Genomic DNA, 26,371 nt, shown 5'->3' on the forward strand with positions numbered 1-26,371 from the left:
TTTCTGCATTTATAAAATGAAGATAATTAATCCTGTGTTATAGCTATTGTTGTAAGGAATAGATAGGACAGAATCTATGAAGAACATTTAATTCATTGTCAGATAAATATTGAATTCTTGGTAAAGGGTACACACATATACACACACCTGTGTTTTGGGGTGTGCATGTGAATGGACAGATGGATGGATAGATGGGTGTATACATGACAGATAGAAATGTACAAATAGATTACAGTAATAAATGCAAAAAATTGAGAATCAGAAGCTTATGTCTATCTTCACATCATTAGAGATTCCCTTTTACCACTGGTAACCAATAGTGTGTTCCTTATCTGTGAATCTGCTTCTTCTTTTTTCAACTTAATTAACTTATTTGTCTGCATCAAGTCTTAGCTGCAGCATGCAGAATCTTGTTGTCTTCAATAGGATCTTTGTAGTACACGAATTGTCTAGTTGTGGTATGTGAGCTACTGTGGGCTCAGAAGAACCTTATGGAGCCTATCGTCTGTCTTCTTACGGGTGGGGCTAGGTGTCCCCACCCAGCAAGGGGCGTGACCTGAAGCCTGCCATTACTGGCATCTACTTTCTGTTGAGCAGGGCCAGATCTTGGTGCCAAAGAGCTAGAGGGAAGATTCCAGGATGACTTCATCCTACACCAGCATTGACTTGCTAGAAGAAGCTCCCAAGAACGGCTTCTACCAGTGTCCACATCTCCAAGGTAAGCTGCAGGCCCTCCCAGCCTCTACAGGAGATGCTCCAAGACAAGCAGGTGGGTCTTGCCCAGGCTCCTATCAAATATCTGCTTTTGCCCTGGGTCCTGAAGTGTGTGAGATTCTGTGTGTGCCCTTTAAGAGTGACAGCTCTATTTCCCCAGTCCTGTGAGACTCCTAAAATTAAACCCCACTGAACTTCAGAGCAAGGTGTGTGCCAATCTTTCAGGTGCAGGATCCCTGGGCTGAGGACCCTGAGGAGCCTGAGGAACTCTCACTTCTGTGGGAGAACCTCTACAATATAATTACTCCCCAGTTTGTGAATCACCCACACGGGACATACAGGACTTGACTAAACTGTGAGTTCACCCCTCTTACCCATCTCTTTATGGTTCTTTCTTTATATCCTTTATACCAGAAGATATTTTCTGGTAGGTTTCAGTCTTTTTCATTGATGGTTGCTCAGCAGGTAGCTGTGATTTTGATGTGCCTGTGAGTAGAGGTGACCTCAGGGTGTTCCTACTCCGCCATCTTGACCCATCTCTCTTTTATATATTAAATTTACGCAGTATTTTTATGATGTTCAATAATGAAATGTTATAGATTTACGATTAAGAACAAGAAAAGGTGCTCACTCCTTGGTACCCTTCAACCTAGTAGAACTCTAGCTTTTGTCAGTGGTGCAAGAAAATTAAAGGAAATAAAAGTTGATTCTGTTGGTGTTTCTTTTTATGTAATTATACTGTCTGAAATCATTGCAGATACATCTCTTCCATTAGAATCCTTTTCCCTTTTATTGTGATCATGTAACTGAAGGAAACCAGAATATGTCACCTCAAAATTTGCCTTTTGATATAAAAATGACTTTGAGTTGAAGGCATGTAAAGTGAAAGTGAAGTCGCTTAGTCGTGTCCGACTCTTAGCGACCCCATGGACTGCAGCCTACCAGGCTCCTCCGTCTATCGGATTTTCCAGTCAAGAGTACTGGAGTGGGGTGCCATTGCCTTCTCCGAAGTAGGTTGTGGAACACCATACAAAAATCAACAGGTAAGATTAGGTGAGATTATACTCAAACAGACCACGTAGAAAAGTTGCAGAATGATATACATATATCTATGTAAAAACTGAAGGTATACATTTCTTGTAGCAATTACTTGTATATACATTCACAGAAAACATGCAAGTGACTAAATGGAAAGTTAACAATTGTTACTTCTAGGGAAGGTATTGGGATTGAGTGTTAATCAAAAATAGACCGATGTTTTTACAAGTAAAATGCAGTCCTGTACTACATTTGTGATTTAAATGGTAAAGAAAAAGCAGCATGCACAAAGTGACACATTTTAAGAAAAAATATACACGAAAAATTTTCCTTTGATGGCAAACATACAGGAAAAATTCTGAAAGATTACCTGCCAAAATGATACTTTAATACTATCTAAAGCTATCTCCAATAAAAACAATATACTGAACTCCTGTATTTTCATTTGAAAAAGAAAGTTCTTGAAGGCATGTAGAAACCAGTAAACAGCAGGGAAAATTCATTGTGCCTGCCCTGTTTCTGCCCAAAGACAGGATACAAATTCTCTCAATTACTCTATTAATTTCTCCCCAGATATTTGCCTTCTCACAGTTGGCCACTCTTGAAAGTCAAAAACTGCTTTTTCTGTCCTCTCATTTTTCTAGAAATGTATTGTCCTTTGTGGAAGATGTTCCGTTAGCTGGGATTCTAAGCTATTGCTTTTAATTACTCTTCATGTAGGTTTTTCCCAAGTGGTGTGCACCACAGTCATTAATAAACTGTTTTTCTCTTATTCATCTGTCTTTTTGTTAAAAAAAAAACAAAAAAAAACCCAAGATGTTTATAGTTAAAGTTTTGCCTCCCCTAGAAAACCTAAAAATTTCATTTTCAATCACTGAGTCTGTGGTACAACTCTGAAAAGAGACAGAGTGTATGGCATCTTTTTTATTTTTTTCTTCATATTTTTCTTTCTCTGATATTAAATGTGTGTGTGCATGTGTGTACACAATCTTCCCAGATTGTTTTTACATCTGCTAATGGTATGACAGAGGATGAAATGGTTGGATGGAGTCACCGACTCAATGGACACGAGTTTGAGCAAGCTCTGGGGGTTGTGATGGACAGGGAAGCCTGGTGTGCTGCAGTCCACGGGGTCACAAAGAGTCAGACACGACTGAACGACTGAACTGAATAATGTGTCAGACATGGGGATCTTAGTCATTAATAGAATTATTACTGTTTGTTCCTAATGTCCTAACATTTCCACGAGTGCTAAATTCCCTTTCCTTTCTAATTCATTCTGCTCAGTACAAATTACTGTTTTTAGCTTAACATGCTTTTGCACAAAGACATTAAACTTCTGCCCTCTATTGCTTACCAAATAAAAAAAAACCAGTTTATCTTACATTTCAATTCTTCTGTCATACATACTTATGACTTTCTTTTCTTCCCTATCTTTGTTTTGGTTGATTCATATTTGTTTTGTAGCCATTTGTCTGATTATAGTCCTTTTGTTGATTCTGATGCTTTCTTGATTTTAATCTTTCAATCACACTATTTCCACCTTAGGGATAACCTTGTTTTTCTTTCTTCCTTCCATCAAATCTAAGTAATCTCCTCACCCCCCACTGTCAATCTGAGCAGTTATAGCAATCACTGGCACTTATCTTCCTTGTATTAGTACTTTGTAAGGCCAGTATATCCTTTATTACTTTAGATGTAAATGCTTTTAGTGTGAGTTTCTTGATTGATTATTATGGCAGAGGAGAAAATGAATAATCAGTTCCCAATCAGAATTTCTCTGGAAATTTTATAATAATTTTTTTATTTTACAGTTTGCAAGTTGAAAAAAGACTGGTGGAAGACATTTTGTATACCTGCCCTGATTTGTATATCGATCCTTGTAGTAATAGGTGGGTGATTTGTGAATTTTCTTTGGTTCTTTATGCAGCAGGCTATGCATTTATACCTCACGCTTAGTCCCAAATCTCTCAACTCTGCAGTAATAAAAGGACTATAGAGACTTGACCTCAGGTTCCTACTAGCTTGGCAGCTTTTGCCACCGTCCCTGGGGCTTTCCGGTAGTTCAGCTGTAAAGAATCTGCCTACAATGCAGGAGACACAGGTTTGATCCCTGGGTTGGAACGACCCCCTGGAGGAGGATATGGCAGTCCACTCCAGTATTCTTGGAGGGAAAATCCCATGAACAGAGAAAGCTGACTATGTATGGTTCTTTGGGGTCACAAAGAGTCAGACATGACTGAGGTGACTGAGCACATATGTACCATCTTCCTTGCCTCTCTTAAAAATACTCTCAGAACTTAGTCATCTTCTTGACTTTGTAAGAGTTCTTGATCTTTGAATAAAATAATCATAAGTTCTCAGATAACCCTCAGACAGCAACAGCAATAATGTTTAATTGAGAGTATTTTGTGTGAACTAAAGAGCTAATGTTAAATACACTATATTTATTATTTTTTTTATATTTAACCCACACAAGACTAGGAAATAGTTATGAAATCCATTCACACCCAAAGAAACAGCGACCAGAGTGAATTAGTCGCTTTTTACAAATAATAAATTCCAGGGCCAACCAGAATTGAGATTCTTTTCTGTCTGCTAAATTCCAGTTCTCTAATTTCTGTTATTTAACTACCATACAATACTATCTCCATAATTGCAGTATTTCCTTAATTCTTTTTGGATCAAAAGTGAGTTATATTACTAATAGTTGCTCTATGAAATATTTGCTTATTTCTATTATGTTAAAAGAAAAAAGGAAAATATGGAACTAGTGATTTACTTCAAGATTTTCTCTGTTGGAGTAAATTTGCTAAGATGAAGATGTTTAAATTTTTTTCTGGATATTATGGGTCTATTTTGGAAAAATATCCAAAGGTAGATTTTAATTTCTGGCTTATAGCCTAATAATCTCCAGAACTTGATTTTCCATCTGCAAGTTTTGCTGAATTTAGCTCTGACATTAAATTAACACTTAACATTCTTGAGTCTCGTTTTCTTTCTTTCTTTTTGTCATTCACAAAAGTACTGATATTATTTCTGCTTATAGCCTCTTCTGTCATTATAAAGTTCTGAGAGTGCAATACTAATTATATTTAAATATCTGGAAATTAAATATTTAGAGGGAAGAGTTTTTCTAAGACATATTTACATTCATTTATTCACTAAAAAGGTAAAATTGAAACACGACGTATTTTATTACCTGTTTCTGATAGTCTGGATCCAATTCTGAGTATTACAGAAGAAAAAAGTCAGGAGTTTGGAGTTGGCTCTACATTTGAACATCTACTTGACACTGTACCCGTTAATTAGCTTTAAACATTTGGAGGGCCAGGACTTGAATCTAATTACTCAGCACCTCACTAAAATCCGGAAACAATAAATTCTCAAAACAACGTACAGAGAAATAAAGTCATCATTATTCCAGCTTCTTTAGCACTAAATATTGGTGACATAGAACCAATATTTGATTAATTCAGATTTCAACGATTCATTGTCCTTTATGGTGAATTTCACTTCCTTAGCTCATATGTTCTCTCCTGTCCTTAACCTTTCCATTTCTTTGAGGTAAAAGTAAGTCTTTATTTCTTACATTGGTCCTTGACACTATTTATATTTATGTCTCTTCCTTGGTTGCTAAATCTGCTGCATAATTTTTGGTAGGATGTCAATACAGACCACGAGAGGTTTGCAGTTCCATTTCTCAAAATAGAAGCCAGGAAAATGGAATAAAGTCTAGACTTCTCAACCACTAAATGGTCTTCCTTAGGGACAACAGAGGAATTGAATTCATCCATCATTCCATGAGTGAAGCTAGTTTTCAGGTTTCAAACCATGGTAGTAAAAAATAAAATTGATTCACCAGAATGAGTACAAACATTTTGTAACTGTTTTTATTCATTTCTTTTTTGTTTTTTCAATAGTATGTTTGATATCTTCAGAGGGTACCAAAGCTATGGAATGTTCAGAGGAGTGGATTGGTGTAAGAAGGAAGTGCTTCTATTTTTCTGATGATACCAGAAATTGGACAGCCAGTAAAAGATTTTGCAGTTCACAAGGATCAGAACTTGCTCAGATTGATACACCAGAGGATATGGTAAGTAAAGGGAAAAGTTTTCAATTATTTCAAAGCTTAATTTTGTACAAAGAGAAAATAAAAATGATAAATGCTAATACTCCATGATTATGTCAGAGAGGGGAAAAAAATTCCTCTTCCCTTCTATATTCTTCTGGCTGATCTAAGAATTAAACTGACATGAGACAGATTAACAGGAGAAAACCAAATTAATTATGTACATATGAGGGCTCTATAAGAAAATGACTCCCAAGGACAAGTTAGGCAATTGAGGTTTATATGTCATCTGAGAGAAGAAGAAAGGGGTAAGGGTTTGGAACATCAAAGGGAAAGAAAGCAATTCACATGAGATGGAAATACAAATTATTTATTTTTAATTAGCTTTTATTGAAGTATAATTGCTTTATAATGTTGTGTTAGTTTCTACAGTACAGCAAATTGAATCGGCTATATGTATACATATATCCCTTCTTTTTTTAAAATTTTCTTCCCATTTAGGTCACCACAGAGCACCAATTCTGAGGTTCACATAAGTTATCTATTATATACATATTATCAAAAGTGTGTATATGTCAATCCTGATTTTCCAATTCATCCCTCCTCTCCTCTTCCCACCTTGGTATCCATATGTTTGATCTCTATGTTTAAAGGCAAATGTTTGGTGGAGAGGTTTGTTTATTTATGAAGAAAAGCTATAAGTTTGTGGCTCAGTAGCAAGGAATCAGTAGGAGAGACTGTGGAATGATGGCACTCAATATATTTTATGAGAAGAAATCATTTTCTCCAAGAAATTACATTTCTGATTATAGGAGACAATGTGCAATGGAAATTACATTGTCTCTTCTAGTTTTATTGAGATATAATTGTGTAAGTTTAAGGTGTAGAGCATAATGATTTGACTTACATCCATCCATCATGAAATGATTATCACAATAAATTTAGTGAACATCCATCATCTCCTGTAGATACAAAGTTAAAGAAATAGAAAATAATTTTTTTTATTGTGATGAGAACTCTGAGCATCTCTCTCTTAACAAATTCTATACATAACATACAATATGTTAATTACATGTATCATGTTGTACATGACATTCCTAGCATTTACTTGTATCTGGAAGTTTGTACGTTTTGACCACCTTCATCCCGTCCCCCCTCCTCCCACTCCACCTCTAGTAACCACAAATCCCATCTCTTTTTCTATGAGTTTTTTTATTTGTTTGTTTTTGAAGTTTAATTGACCTGTAACATATGTTAGTTCCTGTTACACAAATAGTGATTTGATATTTCTATACTTTTCAAAATGACCACCAGGATAATTCTAGTTATGATATGTCACCATATGATATATATCACCAGATGATATCAGTAGTTATAGAGTATATTCCCCACTTTGTACATTTCATACCTGTGACTCATTATTTTGCAACTGGAAGTTCAAAGCTCTTTCAACTATTTCTTTCCTCTCCCCGCCCATCTCTCCACTGGCAACCACCTATTTGTTCTCTGTATCTAAGACTCTGTTTCTGTCTTCTTGTGTTTGATCATTTGTTTTGTTTTTTAGATTCCACATATAAGTCAAATCATACAGCAATGACATTATTATTCTGGTATTTGTTGTTGTTCAGTCACTAAGTTGTGTCCGACTTTTTGCAACCCCATGGACTGTAGCACACCAGGCTCCTCTGTCCTCCACTACCTCCCAGAGTTTGCTCAAATTCATATCCATTGATGGACGATGCTATCTCACCACCTCATCCTCTGCCACCCCCTTTTCTTTTGCCTTCAAACTTTCCCAGCATCAGAGTCTTTTCCAATGAGTCAGCTCTTTTCATCCAGTGGCCAAAGTATTGGAACTTCAGCTTCAGCAACAGTATCCACTGGTATCTATTCAAAGTAGTTTCTGAGTTTTCCTGTTTTAACAGTACTTACACTTTCCTTTAAACACCCTCACCCCTCTACAATTTGAGAGAGAAGATCTGTGCACAGAAGAAGACATGTGTTAGTTCTCTGTCACCCTTAAGAAACATGATATGCCTGTTCCTATAAAAATGCTCAGCTCCTGAATTTGTCATCCAAACATAAGATCCTGTCAGTTTAGGGTCTTTGTCCTTCACTCTGTGAGAAACATACTGGTGTTTTATGCAGTAGAACTTGTAGGAAAGGAAGCCAAATATGATTTTTTTCATCAGTTTCTCATTTGAGAGATAGAAATTACCCTTAATTGTAATTCAAGACATAGTAGCTCAAAGAGCTTTGATGACTTGTTAGAAGTCACTCTACCACTTAGATATATTTAAGAAGTAAAAGAGCAAAGTGAAAATTATTCTGATAAAGCTAACTTAAACATCACCCTCTGTGTTGTTTGTTGCTATGGAAGCATTAGGGCACACAAATTAGGATGTAAATCATAAAGATGGGATGTTCCAGTGAGAAGGGTGTCAGCTATATGCTATAAAATATCGAGTAATGGAGAATTCTCTGATTTGTGTGAAAGAAATTTTTGAAGAAGCATGCAGGAACTTCTGTGTACTGGATTGGATTAAGCAGAAAACTAGGAGAGTCTTGGAAATGGACAAATGGCACTACATTCAATGCTGGGTGAGTCTCAAATTTACCAGGAAATGTTCTATTCTGGTGTTGTATGAAAACTTTAAATCAGTTTGAATTGCATTATTGTAAATAAGTCTCCCTGTGTTCTATGTGTAATTGTCTGTCTTTCTCAGTTTCTACCCTGTGACATGTGTCTTCTCAGATTGAAACATACCCTAGAATGACCCACCTTCCTTCTATTTTGTTATATGGCATGCGGTGAAATTTTCCATTTTTATTTTTGTTCCTTATTTCATTTTATTTTTATTGTCAAGCTCTTGCTAATAAACCCTCCTATTGCTAACTCAAATTCAAGTATTCTGCAAATTCAAAGTCAAAGTGCATGTATTACTTGTACTTTTAAAATTTACGTGAGATCTCTTTTTTTTCTTTGAAGTGTTAGAGGCCATATGGAAATAATCATATTTCCAAGTTAAAAGCCTTTAACTTTCCAAGATTTCTGGGAGGAATATCAACGACCTCAGATATGTAGATTATACTACTTTAATGGCAGAAAGCAATGAAGAACTAAAGAACCTCTTGTTGAGGGTGAAGGAGGAGAGTGAAAAAGCTGGCTTAAAACTCAGTATTAAAAAAAACTAAGATCATGTCATCTGGTCCCATCACTTCATGGCAAATAGAAGGGGAAAATGTGGGAGCAGTGACAGATTTCCTCTTCTTGGGCTCTAAAATCACGGTGGATGGTGACTGCAGCCATGAAATTAGAAGACAATTGCCTCTTGGCAGGAAAATTATGACAAATCTAGACAGTGTGTTAAAAAGAGAGGACGTCACTTTACTGACAAAGATCTGTATAGTAAAGGCTATGATCTTTCCAGCAGACATATATGGACATGAGAACTGGACCATAAAGAAGGCAGAGCACAGAAGAATTGATGCTTTCGAACTGTGGTGCTGGAGAAAACTCTTGAGAGTCCCTTGGACAACAAGAAGATCAAACCAGTCAGTCTTAAAGGAAATCAACCATGAGTACTCATTGGAAAGACTGATGCTGGAGCTCAAGCTCCAATAGTTTGGCTACCTGATAAGAACAGCCAACTCATTGTAAATAATTTTTATCAATTTGCTCAGTTGATGATGAATGTTTTTCTTTTTATGCAATGAGTATAATCTTGCTTGTCTTCCCATATTTCTAAATTGGTTCCCATTTTTCTGTCTAGCAATTAATAATATTAAGGCAGGAGGACATCGATACAAAGTCAGGAAACAACATTCCCTCAAGAAATAGTTATATAAATAAATAATATTGCTTTTGTTGTTGTTCAGCTGCCAAGTCATGTCTGACTCTTCTTGACTCCATGGACTGCAGCATGAGGGCTTCCCTGTCCCTCACCATCTCCTGGAGTTTACCCAAGTTCATGTCCATTGAATCGGTGATGCAAATTGATAAAAATTATTATAATTAGTCTCCTTGTCACCCTGCTTATTTAACTTATATGCAGAGTACATCATGAGAAACGCTGGGCTGGAAGAAACACAAGCTGAAATCAAGATTGCCGGGAGAAATATCAATAACCTCAGATATGTGGATGACACCACCGTTATGGCAGAAAGTGAAGAAGAACTGAAGAGGCTTTTGATGAAAGTGAAAGAGGAGAGTGAAAAAGTTGGCTTAAAGCTCAACGTTCAGAAAACTAAGATCATGGCATCTGGTCCTATCCACTTCATGGGAAATAGATGGGGAAACAGTGGAAACAGTGTCAGACTTCATTTTTCTGGGCTCCAAAATCACTGCAGATGGTGATTGCAGCCATGAAATTACAAGACGCTTACTCCTTGGAAGGAAGGTTATGGCCAACCTAGATAGCATATTTAAAAGCAGAGACATTACTTTGCCCACAAAAGTCCGTCTAGTCACGGCTGTGGTTTTTCCAGTGGTCATGTATGGATGTGAGAGTTGGATGGTAAAGAAAGCTGAGCGCCAAAGAATTGATGCTTTTGAACTGTGGTGTTGGAGAAGACTCTTGAGAGTCCCTTGGCCTGCAAGGAGATCCAATCAATCCATCCTAAAAGAGATCAGTTCTGAGTGTTCATTGGAAAGACTGATGTTGAAGCTGAAACTTCAATACTTTGGCCACCTCATGTGAAGGGTTGACTCATTGGAAAAGACTCTAATGCTGGGTAGGATTGGGGGCAGGAGGAGAAGGGGACGACAGAGGATGAGATGGTTGGATGGCATCACCAACTTGATGGACATGGGTTTGGGTAGACTCTGGGAGCTGGTGATGGACAGAGAGGCCTGGCGTGCTGCAATTCATGGGGTCACAAAGAGTTGGACACGACTGAGTAACTGAACTGAACTGAACTGGTTTCCATATCAGTATATTTCAAAAGTGCCAAATGAATATAAATCTTGTTTCTTACTTTCAAAACTGAACATTGGCTAAAAATATACCAGGTAATATGCTAAGGAACTGCTTTAAAAAAATTCCATATATCACTCAATTTAGAAATACTTTCTCTCTCTCGAAAGAAATAGATACAGTTAGATAAATGGAGATAGATATAAGCTCTTATTTATATCTATTATTTCTCTTTGCCTATTTATATCTCTGTCTTTCTGCCTATTGCCCTAAATAAGTTGACAGATTATGCTAATAATAATAGTAATATTAAATACCTACACTGCTTTAAAAAAACAGATATTTGGGGGGTAGAGTGTGGTGATAGGTAAGTATGAAGCTCAGTGTTTTGTATAAAATGTTTCAAATTGCTCTATTCTTAATTTTGTTTTTGATTACAGCTGAAAGTGGTCCCAAACTGATTTTTATTGTTTCTTTTCAGGTTTGAAATCAGTGGGAATGGATTCTTTGCTTTTTTGAATTCTGATGGAGTCCACAGTTCCAGGGGATTTGTTGATACCAAGTGGATTTGCAGCAAACCAATATCTAAAACAGAGAATAAATTAGGAAATCAATAAAGAATTTTGTAAGTTTTTTTTAGTTGAAGTATAATTGATTTACAGATGTTAGTTTCTGGCATACAATAGAATTTTGCAAGAATGAAAGGAACTAAAAATTGTTGAATGAATAAATGATTATATATAAAATCGTATTAATTCAAGGCACATAACTGCCCATTATGAGCACAAGTCAGGAAACTTCTGTTACATAGGACCAAACAAAGTTACAGTATACAATTAGATGACATTTACTGCATTAGTAGTTATGATAAGCAAATTTAAAGGGATTTATGTTGATAGGTCAGCCAAGACCTACTGTTTAAAAGTTAGAGAGATATATGTGCTTAATATGTGTAAATATTACAAACCACTAACCATCACAACTTTGGTTTAAAGCAATGTTACAAGAGAATCACCTATGAACAAACATGTACTGAAATAATATCTTACGAATAAGGGAAAATTCTTTAGGAAGGACCCTAACTCTATACGTAATAAACACAGATACATTATCAGAGTTCTATATTAAAATTACAAAGCTTAGATTATAGAATATAAACTAGAAAAATAATATTAAAAGTGAATAGAGAATACATCATTGAAAAATATTTCCCTTTTCCAAGTAAGAACAAAGAAATAGGATGGGCTTATGATACAACCCTGGATGTGTCATAAAATTCAAACTCTGTAGGGTGTGGGGAAAATTATATCAAGCCCTTCTTTGTTACACTAGTTTGAGTTAGCTTTCTGCCTAGGTAACTATAACCTCTCAGTATATGAAGGAATGAGAGTGTAGGAGAATATATAGACACTTAGGATGGAGAAGCTGGAGAAAAAGAAAGTATCTAGGTTGCAGGATAAATATATAGAAACACACAGACCAGTCTTTCTCCCATATCTTTAATGGAGGCTCACTCCTAAATTAGTTGCAGATGAAACTTTCTGATAAATGAAAAGGAGATTCTTGTGAGTCCCACCTGTAAATGTTGTTCCTGGTACTATATGTGAATGCAAATACTTGGCAAATATCAGCATGTAAGCAAGCACAGGCATATTATATCTATTCATCATTTGTCACCAAAGAAACTTGAAAATATGAAATTCAGTATTACTTATGTATTACATTTTGGCTCAGATTAAGTTCAAATTTTGCTTGATTCATAATGTGTTTTATTTTTGCTGTTGGTTCACGATTACAAATTAATTTTAACTGCTTCATGATTTAAAATAATTCACTCCTTGTTTTCCTTTAAGTCACACCTATCAGGGTGAATCAATTCCTTATGGCTCAGCATGAACTACAGAGAACTTTTTGATGATATTATGTCATACCTCCTCACCTACTTAGGGGACACAAACTGTTGAATTTATTTTGAAATATGAGTGCATTTTGGGTAAATGAGAGAAAAAATAAGGTACTTTGTATAAAATTTCAGTTAGGAAACTAAGGGAGTGATACAATTCTCAATATAACAATGTTTAAATGCAAATTTGATTAACGGGAAATGAATTGTAGAATCACATTAAATACAAGGTTGTATATTACTTCAAAAAGACGTTCATAATTACAATGGCTGAGTACTTTATTACCAGTTGAAAGTTTAATTTCTTTTTGATAAAAACTGAAAGTAATTAAGGACAAAGCCCACCATGAAGAAAAAAAATGTTGTATAACCACATCTATGAACTGGTCTATTATGTCATTAAATGCACAGGAAGAGTTAGAACTCAAGGAAAGAGAATAAGCAGGATTAGAAGATTAAATTTCATATTGTTTAGACACTGCAGCAACAGGGATAAATAAGAATATCGAAGACTGAAGTCAGAAATCAACATTCTTCCCCAACCAAAACATATTTTGTTTTGTGTTAGGAAATGGTCAAACATATTTAAAAGTAGAGAAAATAATATAATAAGCCGCATATACTCATTATTCAGTTTTAACAGTTATTAACTCATTGCCAATCTTGTAACCAGTCAGTCTTAAAGGAAATCAACCCTGAATACTCATTGGAAGAATTGATGCTGAAGCTGAAGCTCCAACACTTTGGTCACTTGATGCGAACAGCCGACTGATTAAAAAAGACCCTGATGCCAGGAAGGATTGAAGGCAGAAGGAGAAAGCGTGTCAGAGGATGTGATGGCTGAATGGCATCACCAATGCAATGGACATGAACTTGGGGAAACTCCAGGAGATAGTGAGGGACAGGGAGACCTGGCATGCTGCAGTCCATGGGGTCGAGAAGAGTCAAACAAAACTGGGTAACTGAACAACAACAACAATCTTGTATCATTTATAATTTAAGCAAATTCTAGACATAATATCATGTGACTGTTTCCCTATCTGTCTATACAACATAACCACAATACAATTATCACATCTAAAAGTAATTAATAATAATCTCTAATAACATTATAAAAAAGAAACAATAGGAAATTATGTTTTCTAGTTTAAAAATAAGTGATTACAATTTCTAATTTTGGAGTGTTGTATCTGTACAGAATACATGAAAAATTTTTATTTGTATCAAAAAATAAGTTTGTATTGCAAAAAAAAGATAGGCACTGTTAACATCCATACATTTCTCTTCCAGTTATTTAAATGAGCAGACTTGCTTTCGTTGTTCAGACAGCATCTCTCTGGCAAACGCCATTAAATTTGGAGTCACAGTCTTCGGAATACACCTGATTTCTTGTTATGACAGCACAGCTCATGTTATCAATGGGTCCAATCACCGAGAAACTAGAACAGACAAGGCAGACTTCAGAGCATTTATCTTATAATAATGGTTATACTTCTTAAAGTTTCCCCCAGGCAACTTGTGCAGGTAATTTTTTTTTTTCAGCAGTCAAAATGTTGCAGAGATTTTAGAAGAGATTCTTCTTTTTTGCCAGGGACAACAAAAGATTTTAGAATAACAACAAATATATTGTTATAACAACAATAACAACAACAAAAGATTTTAGAATAGACTCTTCTTCATTGCCAGTGAGGCACTCTTGATTTGCTTATCCTCCATGCCCTCCCTTCCCAGATGGCTCTTATCTGAGTATCCATACTGTGGGAGTGCAAGTCTGAAGACTAGGAGCATTCCTGACCTGACTGTTCCTGCCCTCTCAACCCTCAAATTACATGTATCAGCAAGTCCTGGGCATCCCATCTCCAGATTAGTCCTGACATCCATTTACTTCTCTCCCAAGCTACCATTACCTCTCTTTCTCCCTGGTCATAGCCTTGTGATTGAAAATCCATTTCCGTGTCACTTTCCATCTACTCATTTTTCACATAGCAACATAAATAATGTCCTTTCGAGACAGCTAAATGCTAAAATGAAAGTTTTTGATAAAGGTTATGTGGTGACAGATATTCTACATACCAGTGGGAGTTTCGGGAGTTTTGAAGTTGGAAACTAGGGACATTTTTAAGTTAAAACTGTTTAAATAACTGCTGATTCTTCAGTTAACTTCAGTAGTATGATAGGGTTAGGAATAGGTGTGAATAGAATAATTTTTGAGAGAGCTATTTCCTTAACTATATTTTCTAGTCATTGATTATGTGTTTGTTAGTCACTCAGTCATGTCCAACTCTTTGCAACCCCATGGACTGTAGCCTGCCAGGCTCCTCTGTCCATGGGATTCTCCAGGCAAGAATACTGGAGTGGGTTACCATTCCCTTCTCCAGAGGATCTTCCTGACCCAGGGATTGATCTGGCATCTCCTGCAACTCCTGCATTGGCAAGTGGATTCTTTACCACTGAGACATCTGAGAAGCCCCATCTGCATATCATTTTTCCTTAAATAATTAAATGGAAGCTTTTAAAATGAGATATGTTACTCGGTTATCTACTCTCCTTCTACAATAAACTTCTCTTTTGGCTACAGGATTAAAAAAGAGAGAGAGAGAGAGGGAGATGCTGCCATAACAATATTCTGCTTTCCAAATAAAAGAATTAAAAAAGAGCCTAGTTATTTCTAACTAAATTTTGTCAAGTTTGCAATCAAAGCAGGTCCATAGAATGAATACTACTTCATATTTTAGTTTAATGTTTGTGAAAGACAAGAATGAGTGGAGAATAGCAATATCTAGGACTGAATAAACAGATTGAAATGAACTGGCATTTCATGGTATTTGTCCCAAACTTGGCAAATCTCAGGTGCTCTAGCAGGTTAGAATGTTAAGAAAATCAAAACACAGAGAATATGCAAACATCTGTGACACCTAAGAATCTTAAAGCCTTCTTACATGTATTACGTTATAGTGTTCACACAAGAATATTATGAGAAAAGCTTCATTTTCTTTTCATACATGCAAAAAAAAATAGAGTTTTTCCTACATGCAAAATAAAATTATTTCAATGAGATTGAAATAATTTTCTAAGGACAAAATTGCAAATTCACACTTTCTGATTTCAGCTCAAGAGATGTTTATATATATTTCAGGTGTTTTTCATTTATAAGTAAATTTTATCTTTGCATTTTGTATATGGAAAATATTTGCATGGTAATATTATAAAGGAGATTTAAATCAGTTTAACAATTTAAAAGTAACTATCATTTTTTGCAATTAATAATTTACAGGTTCCATAATGAACACTTTCTATTCCCTTTGCATGCTCAGTCACTCAGTCATCTCTGAATCCTTGCACTCCCACACACTAGCCCACCAAACTCTTCTGTCCATCAGATTTTACCAGCAATAATACTGGAGTGGGTTGCCACCTCCTCCTCAAGGGAGTCTTCCCAACCCAGAGATCAAACCTGTGTCTCCTGCATTGGCAGGCTGATTCTTCACCACTGAGCCACCTGGAAACCCCCTCTATTCTTTTCAGGAGAAGGAAAGGAAGGAAAGAAAGAGAGTAAAGGAAGGAAGAAAAAAGATAAGAAAGAAAAAAAAAGAGAGAGAGGAAAAGTTTTTCAAAAGAAATGAGGAAAGAAGAAAAAGACCAGAAAGCAAAGAAGCTTAAATAAAAACACCTTTCTATAAATAAAACATCAATACCACCACCATCTCTCCCCTGCAAATAAGTACTTACATCTCTTGTTCCACAAAAAGGTGTTCATTTACCCATACCCATTGTTTTCCTGGGGATGTAATACATAGTCCAAGCCAACTAGGTTGTCCAGATTTTAAACTCTTCTGTATGAACTCCTATAGGAGAAATAGTATATTCATTCATTCATTCAAAAAAATTGGGGGATGTGAGGGCGATAGGACTGTGACATCTGTCACCACATTGATTGCCAGGGTTGATTCAGCTGATCTGGCTGGCTAGGTGGGTGTCCCCTTCCTTCCTCCCCACTCCATGTGAGTCCCTCCAGAAGTTGTGAGTTCCATCAAAGAGGACGACCATCCCGATAGAAGAGGACCAGTCTTCTGTCAAGAGTATACCCATAGCTGTACTCCCCTGCTCGAACCTCCAAACAAGCTCTCAAAAAAATTTTGATGTCTTTTATACAGTAAGGCACTGAGGGAGGCATTAATGAAATGATAAATAACCTTTACTTTCAGAATAATAGGGTTTTCAAAAATAAACAATAGTAATTGTAGGCCCCCGGGTGGCCAGAGGGAACAGAGAGACCAGGGTGCCCTCTACTCCTGGGTGTCCTCCGAATCTGGCTCCAGCCTCTCCCAGAGCCCCTTCCCAGTCACTCCAGCAGGGCCTTTCCCTGACCCCAGGCTGCTCGTTGACCGATACCCAACGGCCAGTGAAGGTTTACAGGCTCAACGAGGACCAGCAGTGGGACAGCCAGGGCACTGGGCATGTCATCCAGTTACATGGAGCGGCTGAAGGGCATGTCCCTGCTAGTTAGGGCCAAACAAAACGTGGTCCACTGGAGAAGGGAGTGGCAAACCACTTCAGTATTCTTGCCTTGAGAACCTCATGAACAGTATGCTGGTTAAGGAATGTTCAAAAGCAATGAATATGAACCACCCACACTTTAATTGTACTTAGTGATTCACCCTTGAACACTTAAAAACTGTTTTTGACTCCTCACCAGCTCCTTTGAATTTTGAATCACAGGTAAATGTGCCTGTAGCTTTAAGCAATCGCGTTGACTTTCATTCCAAGTTTTAGAAAAAGTTGAAAACCTGTAACATTTTCCTTGATTCAATAGCCAGTCACTTGGGCACACATAATTATTTCCTGAAGGAAAATACAGGGGAAAGAAATCAGTTAAACTACAGTCATTAGAGAAAGTGTGAATAGTATCAAATGTGATTGAGTGGAAAACAGATTTTTGCCAACTCATTTCTTTTTGTGATTAAAAGGTACCTCATTAGCAGAACAAGAATGAAATTAATTCAGAATCTGTATATTTCCTGGAATGGAGGCAGTGTTTGGGGCTATGGGTTTCAGAGAAAAAAGCTTATGAATTCTGACCCCAAATTAGGAGAGATAAATATATAATATTTTTAAGTGTTTATAACTAATCAAAAATTAAAAACCTGTTGTTTGAGTATTTCCCCTATCTGTTGCTAATTCCTTTTCCTTGAGGTTGTCCTTACAACCTGCACTTCCTTCCTGTGAGATTACTTTTCATCATTGGTTTCTTACCTTATTGTGTTGATTGCTTTTCAATCACACCGTTTCCTTAGCCTTGAATAACCTTCCCTTCCTCCTTCGTCCTCTAAATTATGTGTATCTTTTAATGATCAACTGTATTTCTGAGGTAGGAGATAGGCCCCTGAGGCAGACAGCTGCTATTTGTTAAGTGGAGTAAAATTGCAGTTTTGTTCTCCCCAGACCTTCCAAGGACAAAGCTAGTGGCAGAAGCTGAGGACTGCTGAAGTAAAGAGATAAGAAGACCACTTCTGAGGTCAAGGAAAACTCCCCTGTCTGCATATATACAGGAAGACTCCTTGGGGGTCAAAAATGGAGGGTGCACCATCCCATAATAAGTGTGGACGTGAATCCACAGGCCTCTGCTGTGGGATCCATCTCAGCAAAATGTTTTTGTGCACCCATGTTGGGGAGGGTCCGAGGACTAGTCAAGTGTGGGAAAAGAACTAAGATAATTGGCCAAAGGTAAACAAAGACCCAGAAGAACCGTCCTATACTAGTGATGTAACTTGCCTCTTCACTGTGCTCTGCCTCATTAGCGAGGACGCCCACACTCCTCCTCTCTAGATGTGTATCTCTGCCTTGCTTCTGTCTTAAATAAACAAACGGCTTCTCTGTGTGCTTTCCCACTTTTTACACTGCTTCTAATAATAAACTTTGTGCGTGTGTTTACACTTTTTGCTTCCTTGAAACATCCTTGCTTTCACATGGGGGAAAGAGCCAGGGCTGCTCTTCTTGGAGTCTCTAACCCCTGGTGGACTAGAGGCTAGGATTCCTGATTGTAGGCTACCTAGGTTCAATTATTGAGCTAAGATCTCTCTTTAGGACTGCTCACTGTTATCTCTCTGAGATAATTTTTCACCTTAGAAACAAAGTTTTTAAACTGTCATAATGTCTGCCACCTCTAAGACTCAGAACACTCAGGTGCTGCTTAACTAAGGATGAATTGTATGTGTCATTGTCACTTGTGAATGACTCCATAACTTTTATCTGATCCGAAGCTTCTTCGGGTAACTGACATATTCATCACTGAATCTCCTATCATATATCACTGTAATTATAGTGCCTGGAGTATACTTGTTGAATGATTGAATTAAATATCCATAAGTTAGAGCATGTCACACTTTTCATGGCTAATATTTTAGTCTGTCATCTATAAGCCTAAAATTTTTTAAAAATTCATTTTAGGAAATTGAATTAAGATGTCTAGCTATGATGGGAAAGCAAAGGTACATCAGCAGACATGACTTGAAGAAGACTATCGTGGACTAATTTTCAATATATAAAACATCAAATATATCTTTAACTCAAATATATCTTTAACTACTTTCTACTAGGGCAAGAGTTGACAATCCTGAATAATTATAATCTTCCAAAAATATATGATGACTCAGGGTAATTAGATTTTAATCTCTGCTATACAAGTAAGTACATGCGTGCCTGTGTGCTAAGTCGCTTCAGTCGTATCTGAATCTGTGCGACCCCATGGACTATAGCTTGCCAGGTTCCTCTGTCCATGAGATTCTCCAGGCAAGAATACTGGAGTGGGTTGCCATTCCCTTCTTCAGGGGACTTTCCTGACCCAGGGATTGAACTCATGTCTTTTATGTCTCCTTCATTGGCAGGCGGGTTCTTTACCACCGTGGCCACATGGGAAGCCTGTACAAGTACATAGTCATGTGCTAAAATGACCTTAAATATACTTCCCAATTTATGATTGGAGAGACGCTATTTATTCACTAGTGAAAAGGAGTCATTTGGACAAACTAATTCTATTACATGGGTTCTGACAGACTGGTCAGTAAATACAGGTCTAGGGCTGCTAAACACACTGAAAATACTCCAAATGATCAATGTAATAAGTTAAAACCACAGAAAAATGCAAAATGTGGGCACTTATTGTCCAGAAGAGTTATAAGAGTTAATTCAGTTTCAAGTACCATGTTCTATAATAAGGAGAAATATCATGAGGATGAGGATGGAGAAAAATACTTATTGAGTAACCCTTTCTATCAATTCCTGTCTCAGATGGTTTGCATAATAATAACTAACACAAAATGCCATTACTGTGGGCCAAGCAGGTTTTTAAGCACTTAACATATATTTATTTTTTAAAACAACTTTATAAAATAGGGAGATACATTCAATGAAGCAATAGAGATAGACACAGTAAAATCCAGAACATGAGAAAGCAGACACAACCATGATCCATTTTTTTCAACGCTAAATAAATGTCTAAGAAGGAAACAAAAGGAAGTAAGGAAAATGTACATATTGATAACTGTTGATACCAATTGAAAGACACAAGGAGATTTATTATATAATTCTTTCCAGTTTTAGTTATATTTTGCACAATACAAATCTGTTGTTTAGTGCTAAGTTGTGTCTGATTCATTTGAGACCCCGTGGACTGTAGCCCACCAGGCTCCTCTGTCCATGGGATTTCCCAGGCAAGAATACTGGCATGGGTTGCCAATTCCTCCTCCAGGGGATCTTCCCGACCCAGGGGTTGAACCCTTGTCTCCAGCATTGGCAGGTGGGCTCTTATCACTGAACCACCAGGGAAATGTAATAGAAATACAAGAATATAAAAAAACAAAACCTTATGAAGTAGATATGATTATGCTCAATTTACAGATAAGAAAGTGAGTGACACAGACATTATCACTTTCTCAATATTAAAACTGAAGTTTCAACCCAATTACTTTGGTTCCATAACCCATGTTACTAATCACTGAATCATGCCATTCTGCCCTATGCTAATTGGTATGTTAGAGTTCTCCAGAAAAATAGAACTAACAGAATTTTGTGTCTGTGTGTGTGCATGTTTAAAGAGAGAAAAGAAAGAATGAGAATGAAAGGAGAGAGAGATTTTAACAAACTGGCTCATGTGATCATTAAGGCTAGCAAGTCCAAAATGTTCAGGCTGGCAGGTTGGAGACCCAGGGAAGAGTTAGTGTTGCAGCCCAAATCTGAAGGCATTCTAGAGGCCCAATTTTCTCTTCCCCTGAAAACTTCAGTATTTGTCTCTTAGGGCTTTCAACTGATTGGGTGAAGACCATCCACATTCTGGAAGGTGATTTGCTTTACTGAAAATCTAATGACTTACATATTAACATAACCTAAAAAGTACTTTCACAGCAACATTTAAACAAGTGTTTGATCAAATATCTGGGTATTGTGCACTGCCTAACCAAATTCACACATGTAATTAAAAGTTATAATTGGTTCAATCTACACTAAACATTCTATGATGTTAGTTATTACATTCTTCCTTTGAAAGTTTTAAAAACTGATGTTTAATTTTCCTAAATTGATGTGACCAGTTGATTGAAATCTTTGATTCAAACAGAATAGCACATTACAGACAGATGATTACCTGCTAGGCTGGTGATATTAACTTTCTGAAGGAAATCCATTTCTCTATCTGCACTCAATGCATAGAGAAAAATATAAAGAGAAACTTAAAATGGATAGAAGTCTAGGTATATGAAAATAAGCATGCCAGCACAAAATAAAGGCCTACAAATAAAAATTCAAAATCTCTCTCTTCTGCTATGCCTCTATTCTTCTCTGTCCTGAGAGTTAACCACTTTTAACCATATCTACTTTTATTGTTTTAAGTACTCATCAAAATTCCAAATATTCTGTGCATTATTAAAATTCATACCTTTTACTTTTTTGTATATTATTTTTTTCACTGAACTTTTTAATTGATGTTATTTCATCTTGTTGCAGGCATACACACAAGAGTCTCCTTTCACCTTATTAAGTTCCTTCAGCTTCTTATTTGCATTATCTATAGATTTTTTAACACAGAGTGAATTAATTGCATTCCAGAACACAAAACATCTGATAATCCGAAAGGTCTTTTGATTACATTCCCAGGCTAGTTTCGCTCTATCTAAAATTAGCCTCACCCCCTTATTTGTTCCAAAAGAATGAATAAAAAACTTACATTAAAATCAAGATTGTTCATAATTTTTAGAATATTGCTGCAGTGGTATAATTTTATGTACATTTGAAAATGTGAGGTCAATTCGTCTTTTCTTTGAGAGGAAATGAATTCTTCATGTAAATGTTTAGGGTCATGTCTTTGTCTATGGTGTTCTGAAATACAATGAATCTATTCTGTCTATCTATCTAATTGCTTTAGGAGCATTTTTATTTGTTTTTGATATGATATGTTGGGAAGTGCCACTATAAGAGTAAGAGGCTGTCAAGATACCAATCTAAAAGAACATTCCGTAAAGTCTTCCTGTTAATTACTTTGCTTCCGCACTCTTATCTCTGAAAATGGGCTCCTCTCCAGGTTTTGCTGTGAGGAACCGCTTCATCTAGATTGAAGCCATCTATTAACCGTTTTCTGAACTGTGGTTCCCTCCCTTGATTTATCCAATAGCATTAGCCCATCTACTTTTCATTTTCTTTACAATTTTCTTCATTTACCCTTTTGTGTTTCTATTCGTTATTCTACTTTGTTTTTTTGTTTTTTTTTTACTATTCTAATATAAAATCTTGGGAAAGAGTGTAAGTAAATATTTATGGTCAATACTTTGTTTTGAACTAGAAGCATGGAAAATATTTTTAAACTGGTCAAAGTATGAGCACAAATCTAAAAGAAACACTAATATTAAAATTTTCACTAATTTATTAAAATATATATATAAATAGTAAAGAATATTATCCCGACTGATGTTTTTATCAATGCTCTAAATTTTATTGGTTTCCTTAAGCCCTATATTTTCAAGAACTACAGTTTCAAAGGAAAGTTATGGAAACCATGAATTAATCTGGTTGTTTCAAAAAGAACAACTACAGAATACACACATTAACTACTACTTCAGAAAAAAAGTGTGCAGCTACTTTTAAATCACTGTCCTGTCTCTCAAGGTGATACCAATGAGCACATACTTTTCATAAAAATACAGTACTAATTTTTTTACTAAAATGGTGCCAATCTTTTACTGGAGGTTCTTCATAAGAAGAGATATGGAATAAGTGTTAATTTTACACTTGAGATTTTCCTTATTTTTCTTAATTTAAAAATAATTTTGTAATATGACATATATAACTGGTCAACTTATCAATATTGAGCTACAGTGTGGAGCTTATCTTGATAGTAAAAGGAATTAAAGATCAACTATTATTTTTGAAAGTGAAAAAATAAAATTCCATACTCACCCCAAAAGTTCAGGCCAATTACTGCCATCATGAAAATAAGGATGCCAATGCATCCAAGTACCAGCATGAGACAATAACACTGTAGATACAGGGCGAAATCTGAAACATTGAAATTTTTTTTTAATAATTTTAGAAGTCTGTGACTATTCACTTTGTACACATTTTTCTGTTTTGTTTTTATTACAGAAAAAATCTATGTTCATTTTAGATACAGTGTTAGAATCTATGATTAATTTATGTATAAGCTTTTCACTTTAATTTGTTTTTATTTAATATTTAGTTTATAATTTTAATTTATACCCAAATTATTTATATTTATTAATTTATACCCAAAAAAGTATGATTAATTGAAATTTTTAAATATAATACAAAAACAAAGAGAGGCTACAGTTACTGAATATGTTGGATTATACTGAAATTGTCTTGCTTTGTTAATTATTTGGTGACTTTTGATGACTTACAATGACATTAAATTATCTCTGCATGAATAAATATACTGTATATATGTATACATATATGAATAATATATCATGTATATAATGTGCAGTAATATATTTAGGGGTTTGAGGGAGAATGGATTCATGTTTATGTTTGGCTGAGTCCCTTTGCTGTTCACCTGAAACTATCACAGCATTATTAGTAAGCTATACCCCAGTACAAAATAAAAAGTTTAAAAAATTCATTAAAAAATTTAGAAATATAAAATAGGAGATGCAAAAGTAATATATTAAAGGTATGAAGTATTAGCATATAAAATACAAAATATATAATTTATATTCTATATGTAGAATAATATATACATCAGCTACTGTCATGTATATTATTTATTTGAATGACTCACTATAACAAATAGAAGAACATTTATTGAAGTTCTATTAATGTACCAGCCACTGTACTGGAAATATTTCCATGTTATTCTACTTTTACATATGCTTTGATATTTTGGACAGAAATCAGCATCAGCCTAAACAGCATAGATCTCTGATTAGTGAAGCTTGTCTAGAATTTATGCCATAGTACTTCTCTGGGTCAGAGTTGGCAGGAATGGTCCCTTTACAGAGGAGAAAACAGGGAACTTCCAAATACCTTAAATAGGGATACTATGTTAAGATCCTCTTTCAATTTTAACCTATTTTTGGTCACATACAAAAGTAGAAAACCTCTGAAAAAGTGAAAGTGAAGTTGTGTCCAACTCTTTGCAACCCCATGGACTATACAGTCCATGGAATTCTCCAGGCCAGAGTACTGGAGTGGGTAGTCTTTCGCTTCTCCAGGGGATCTTCCCAACCCAGGGATGGAAACCAGATCTCCTGCATTGCAGGCGGATTCTTTACCAGCTGATCCACCAGGGAAGCCCAAGAATACTGACGTGGGTAGCCTATCCCTTCTCCAGGGGATCTTCCTGACCCGGGGTCTCCTGCATTGCAGGCATATTCTTTACCAGCTGATCTACCAGGGAAGTCCCAAAGACCTCTACTTCACCAAAAATCCTCATAATATATTTCCTCAATTTTATGACCAGATATCAGTCCTGGGCACATAGATCTGCAGTTAATGGGTTCCATACTTTCCAGAGAGGAAAATTTTAAGCTTAATGCCAATTACTATTATAGCTATAAATTAAAAGCCAATGTTCTTTTACATAAGCCACAATTTACATACTGTATCAGGCCAGGTACCTGAAGTGCATTATACTGGTCCATTCTATACCCACTTACCTAGTTGCCATTAGCCTAAGTGGTTCAATATTAAGAAACTGCTCTTTGAATTCCACTATTATCACTCCTGCAAGATTATTAGTTGTGTTATTCATATCTGCTTTATGTTGGGAAATTTTCCTTGCCTGGTGCGCTACAGTCCATGGGGTCACAAAGAGTCAGGCACAACTGAGTGGCTAACCCTTACTAACTTACTTACTTACTTATGCAATAAGTGTAACTTTATTTTACAGTATGAGTCAAATAACTGGGCAGGTTTTCTTTTCACTCATCAATAATAAGCAAGCTTAGAATCCAATTTGTCAAACACAAACATGCTTTATATATAATTTCTGCTGAATTACAAGCTTAATATATGTTGCCAGTCCTTTTCATCTTTCACTCATAATTTAAATGGATGTTATCTTATATTCTATGTATCTATACTCAGATTTCATGTCTCTACTCCCTCGTCTATTACAAGGTGGTTTATACATTAAAGAAGAAATAGCTAATAATTTAGTTTCATTTACTATAATGTCTACATTAAAAAAATCACAATATAGGGACTTCCCTGGCAGCTCAGAGGTTAAGACTTCACACTCCTAATGCAGGAGGCACAGGTTTGATCCCTGGTCAGGGAACTAAAATCCTGCATGCTGCATGGCACAGCCTAAAAAATAAATTAAAAATAAAATAAAATAACAGGAAGAAATGTCCATAAAAAAGAGGGTAGCATAAAATGGAAGTAAATATTTATATAAACATTAAAAAGAGAGAAAAAAATCACAATACGTATTTGCTTTATTATAAATAAAAGTATTGAGATTTAAAAGAAAAAAAGAAATTGTCAAAGGTCAGGTACTTTGTGGGGCTTAGGGTCGAATTCAGTCAATTTGACTCAATTTGACTCTCATTCCCAATGGATTATTCTGCCAATTCTATGGATCTTTAGTGAACATTGAAAATATGTATGTATAAAAATGACTTTAAGGGTACAAAACACTATATACCACTGCTACTCCCACCATCAGTACTAGCTCTTTACTTTTGAAATATAGTAGATGTCTTCACGTACATAACACACCCAAATCATTGTGTCTCTTTATGTTTTGTAAAAGAAATAATTTATGCAAAATACTGTTGAAAGTTGCATTCTTATTCTCATATTGCTACTTTGAAGGGATTATACATTATCCTATTAGCATTTCTCTGTACCCATGGCTGCAAAAATCATCTTTTTATGGTTGATGCTTATAGAAGTCTGAATAATTTATCTTAGATGATTCATGATCATCTTTTAAAATCCCAGAATATGGTTAATTTTAAAACATTAAGGATAATTTTGCTCCTAAGAGAATAATGCAATCTTAAACTGGAGTCCAAATGAAGGGGAATAATATTCCTACCTTTAGATTTTTTTCTCGATTCAAAGCGATTCTTGAATCTCAGCATCATATAGCCATCTTCATTCTCCATTTCCTCAAATGTTTTCATATAATATTATCCAGAAAATAGGAAAAATAAAATAGAGAATAGCCTCAGCCTTGAATATTTTTCCTAAGCACGATATACCAAAAGCTAAAAG

At 35.7% G+C, this 26,371-nt stretch overlaps 2 protein-coding genes across 3 annotated transcripts; one reads left to right on the top strand and one right to left on the bottom strand.

Moving 5' to 3' along the window:
- Positions 1-597: 597 nt before the first annotated feature.
- On the top strand, positions 598-18,576 carry CLEC2A (C-type lectin domain family 2 member A). Its single transcript, XM_081589436.1, has 8 exons — positions 598-718; positions 3,567-3,644; positions 5,676-5,848; positions 8,322-8,425; positions 11,222-11,365; positions 13,317-13,601; positions 13,934-14,167; positions 18,086-18,576. Exons 1-5 carry the CDS (start codon positions 640-642, stop codon positions 11,355-11,357), a joined length of 570 nt encoding a protein of 189 aa, XP_081445562.1. The 5' UTR covers positions 598-639; the 3' UTR covers positions 11,358-11,365; positions 13,317-13,601; positions 13,934-14,167; positions 18,086-18,576.
- LOC145545305 (killer cell lectin-like receptor subfamily F member 2) lies at positions 13,818-26,371 on the bottom strand. 2 transcript variants are annotated; one of them, XM_081589437.1, is made up of 6 exons: positions 26,193-26,262; positions 23,087-23,185; positions 21,282-21,329; positions 17,337-17,485; positions 16,373-16,488; positions 13,965-14,082 (listed from the first exon to the last, which is right to left on the bottom strand). In XM_081589437.1, the coding sequence occupies exons 1-6, from the start codon at positions 26,260-26,262 to the stop codon at positions 13,965-13,967; spliced, it is 600 nt and encodes a 199-aa protein (XP_081445563.1). The 2 variants fall into 2 exon arrangements, with proteins under 2 accessions (XP_081445564.1, XP_081445563.1); XM_081589438.1 differs by lacking the exon at positions 21,282-21,329 and having other exon boundaries at positions 13,818-14,082; positions 26,193-26,371.

The sequence above is a fragment of the Giraffa tippelskirchi genome, chromosome 4 (assembly GCF_054371585.1).
Source record: "Giraffa tippelskirchi isolate mGirTip1 chromosome 4, T2T-mGirTip1v1.2.pri, whole genome shotgun sequence".
Lineage (NCBI taxonomy): Eukaryota > Metazoa > Chordata > Mammalia > Artiodactyla > Giraffidae > Giraffa > Giraffa tippelskirchi.

What these genes read in the sequence shown, in the direction of transcription:
- LOC145545305 (XM_081589437.1), bottom strand. Translation starts at nt 26,262, where the DNA reads ATGGAGAATGAAGATGGCTATATGATGCTGAGATTCAAGAATCGCTTT. An exon ending in AATTGGCCTGAACTTTTGGG is followed by an intron (nt 21,330 to 23,086) that starts GTGAGTATGGAA and finishes CATTGAGTGCAG; the next exon opens with ATAGAGAAATGGATTTCCTT. An exon ending in CTTTTTGTGGAACAAGAGAT is followed by an intron (nt 14,083 to 16,372) that starts GTAAGTACTTAT and finishes TGTCTGTTCTAG; the next exon opens with TTTCTCGGTGATTGGACCCA.
- CLEC2A (XM_081589436.1), top strand. Translation starts at nt 640, where the DNA reads ATGACTTCATCCTACACCAGCATTGACTTGCTAGAAGAAGCTCCCAAG. An exon ending in CCAGTGTCCACATCTCCAAG is followed by an intron (nt 719 to 3,566) that starts GTAAGCTGCAGG and finishes TTTATTTTACAG; the next exon opens with TTTGCAAGTTGAAAAAAGAC. An exon ending in ATCGATCCTTGTAGTAATAG is followed by an intron (nt 3,645 to 5,675) that starts GTGGGTGATTTG and finishes TTTTTTCAATAG; the next exon opens with TATGTTTGATATCTTCAGAG.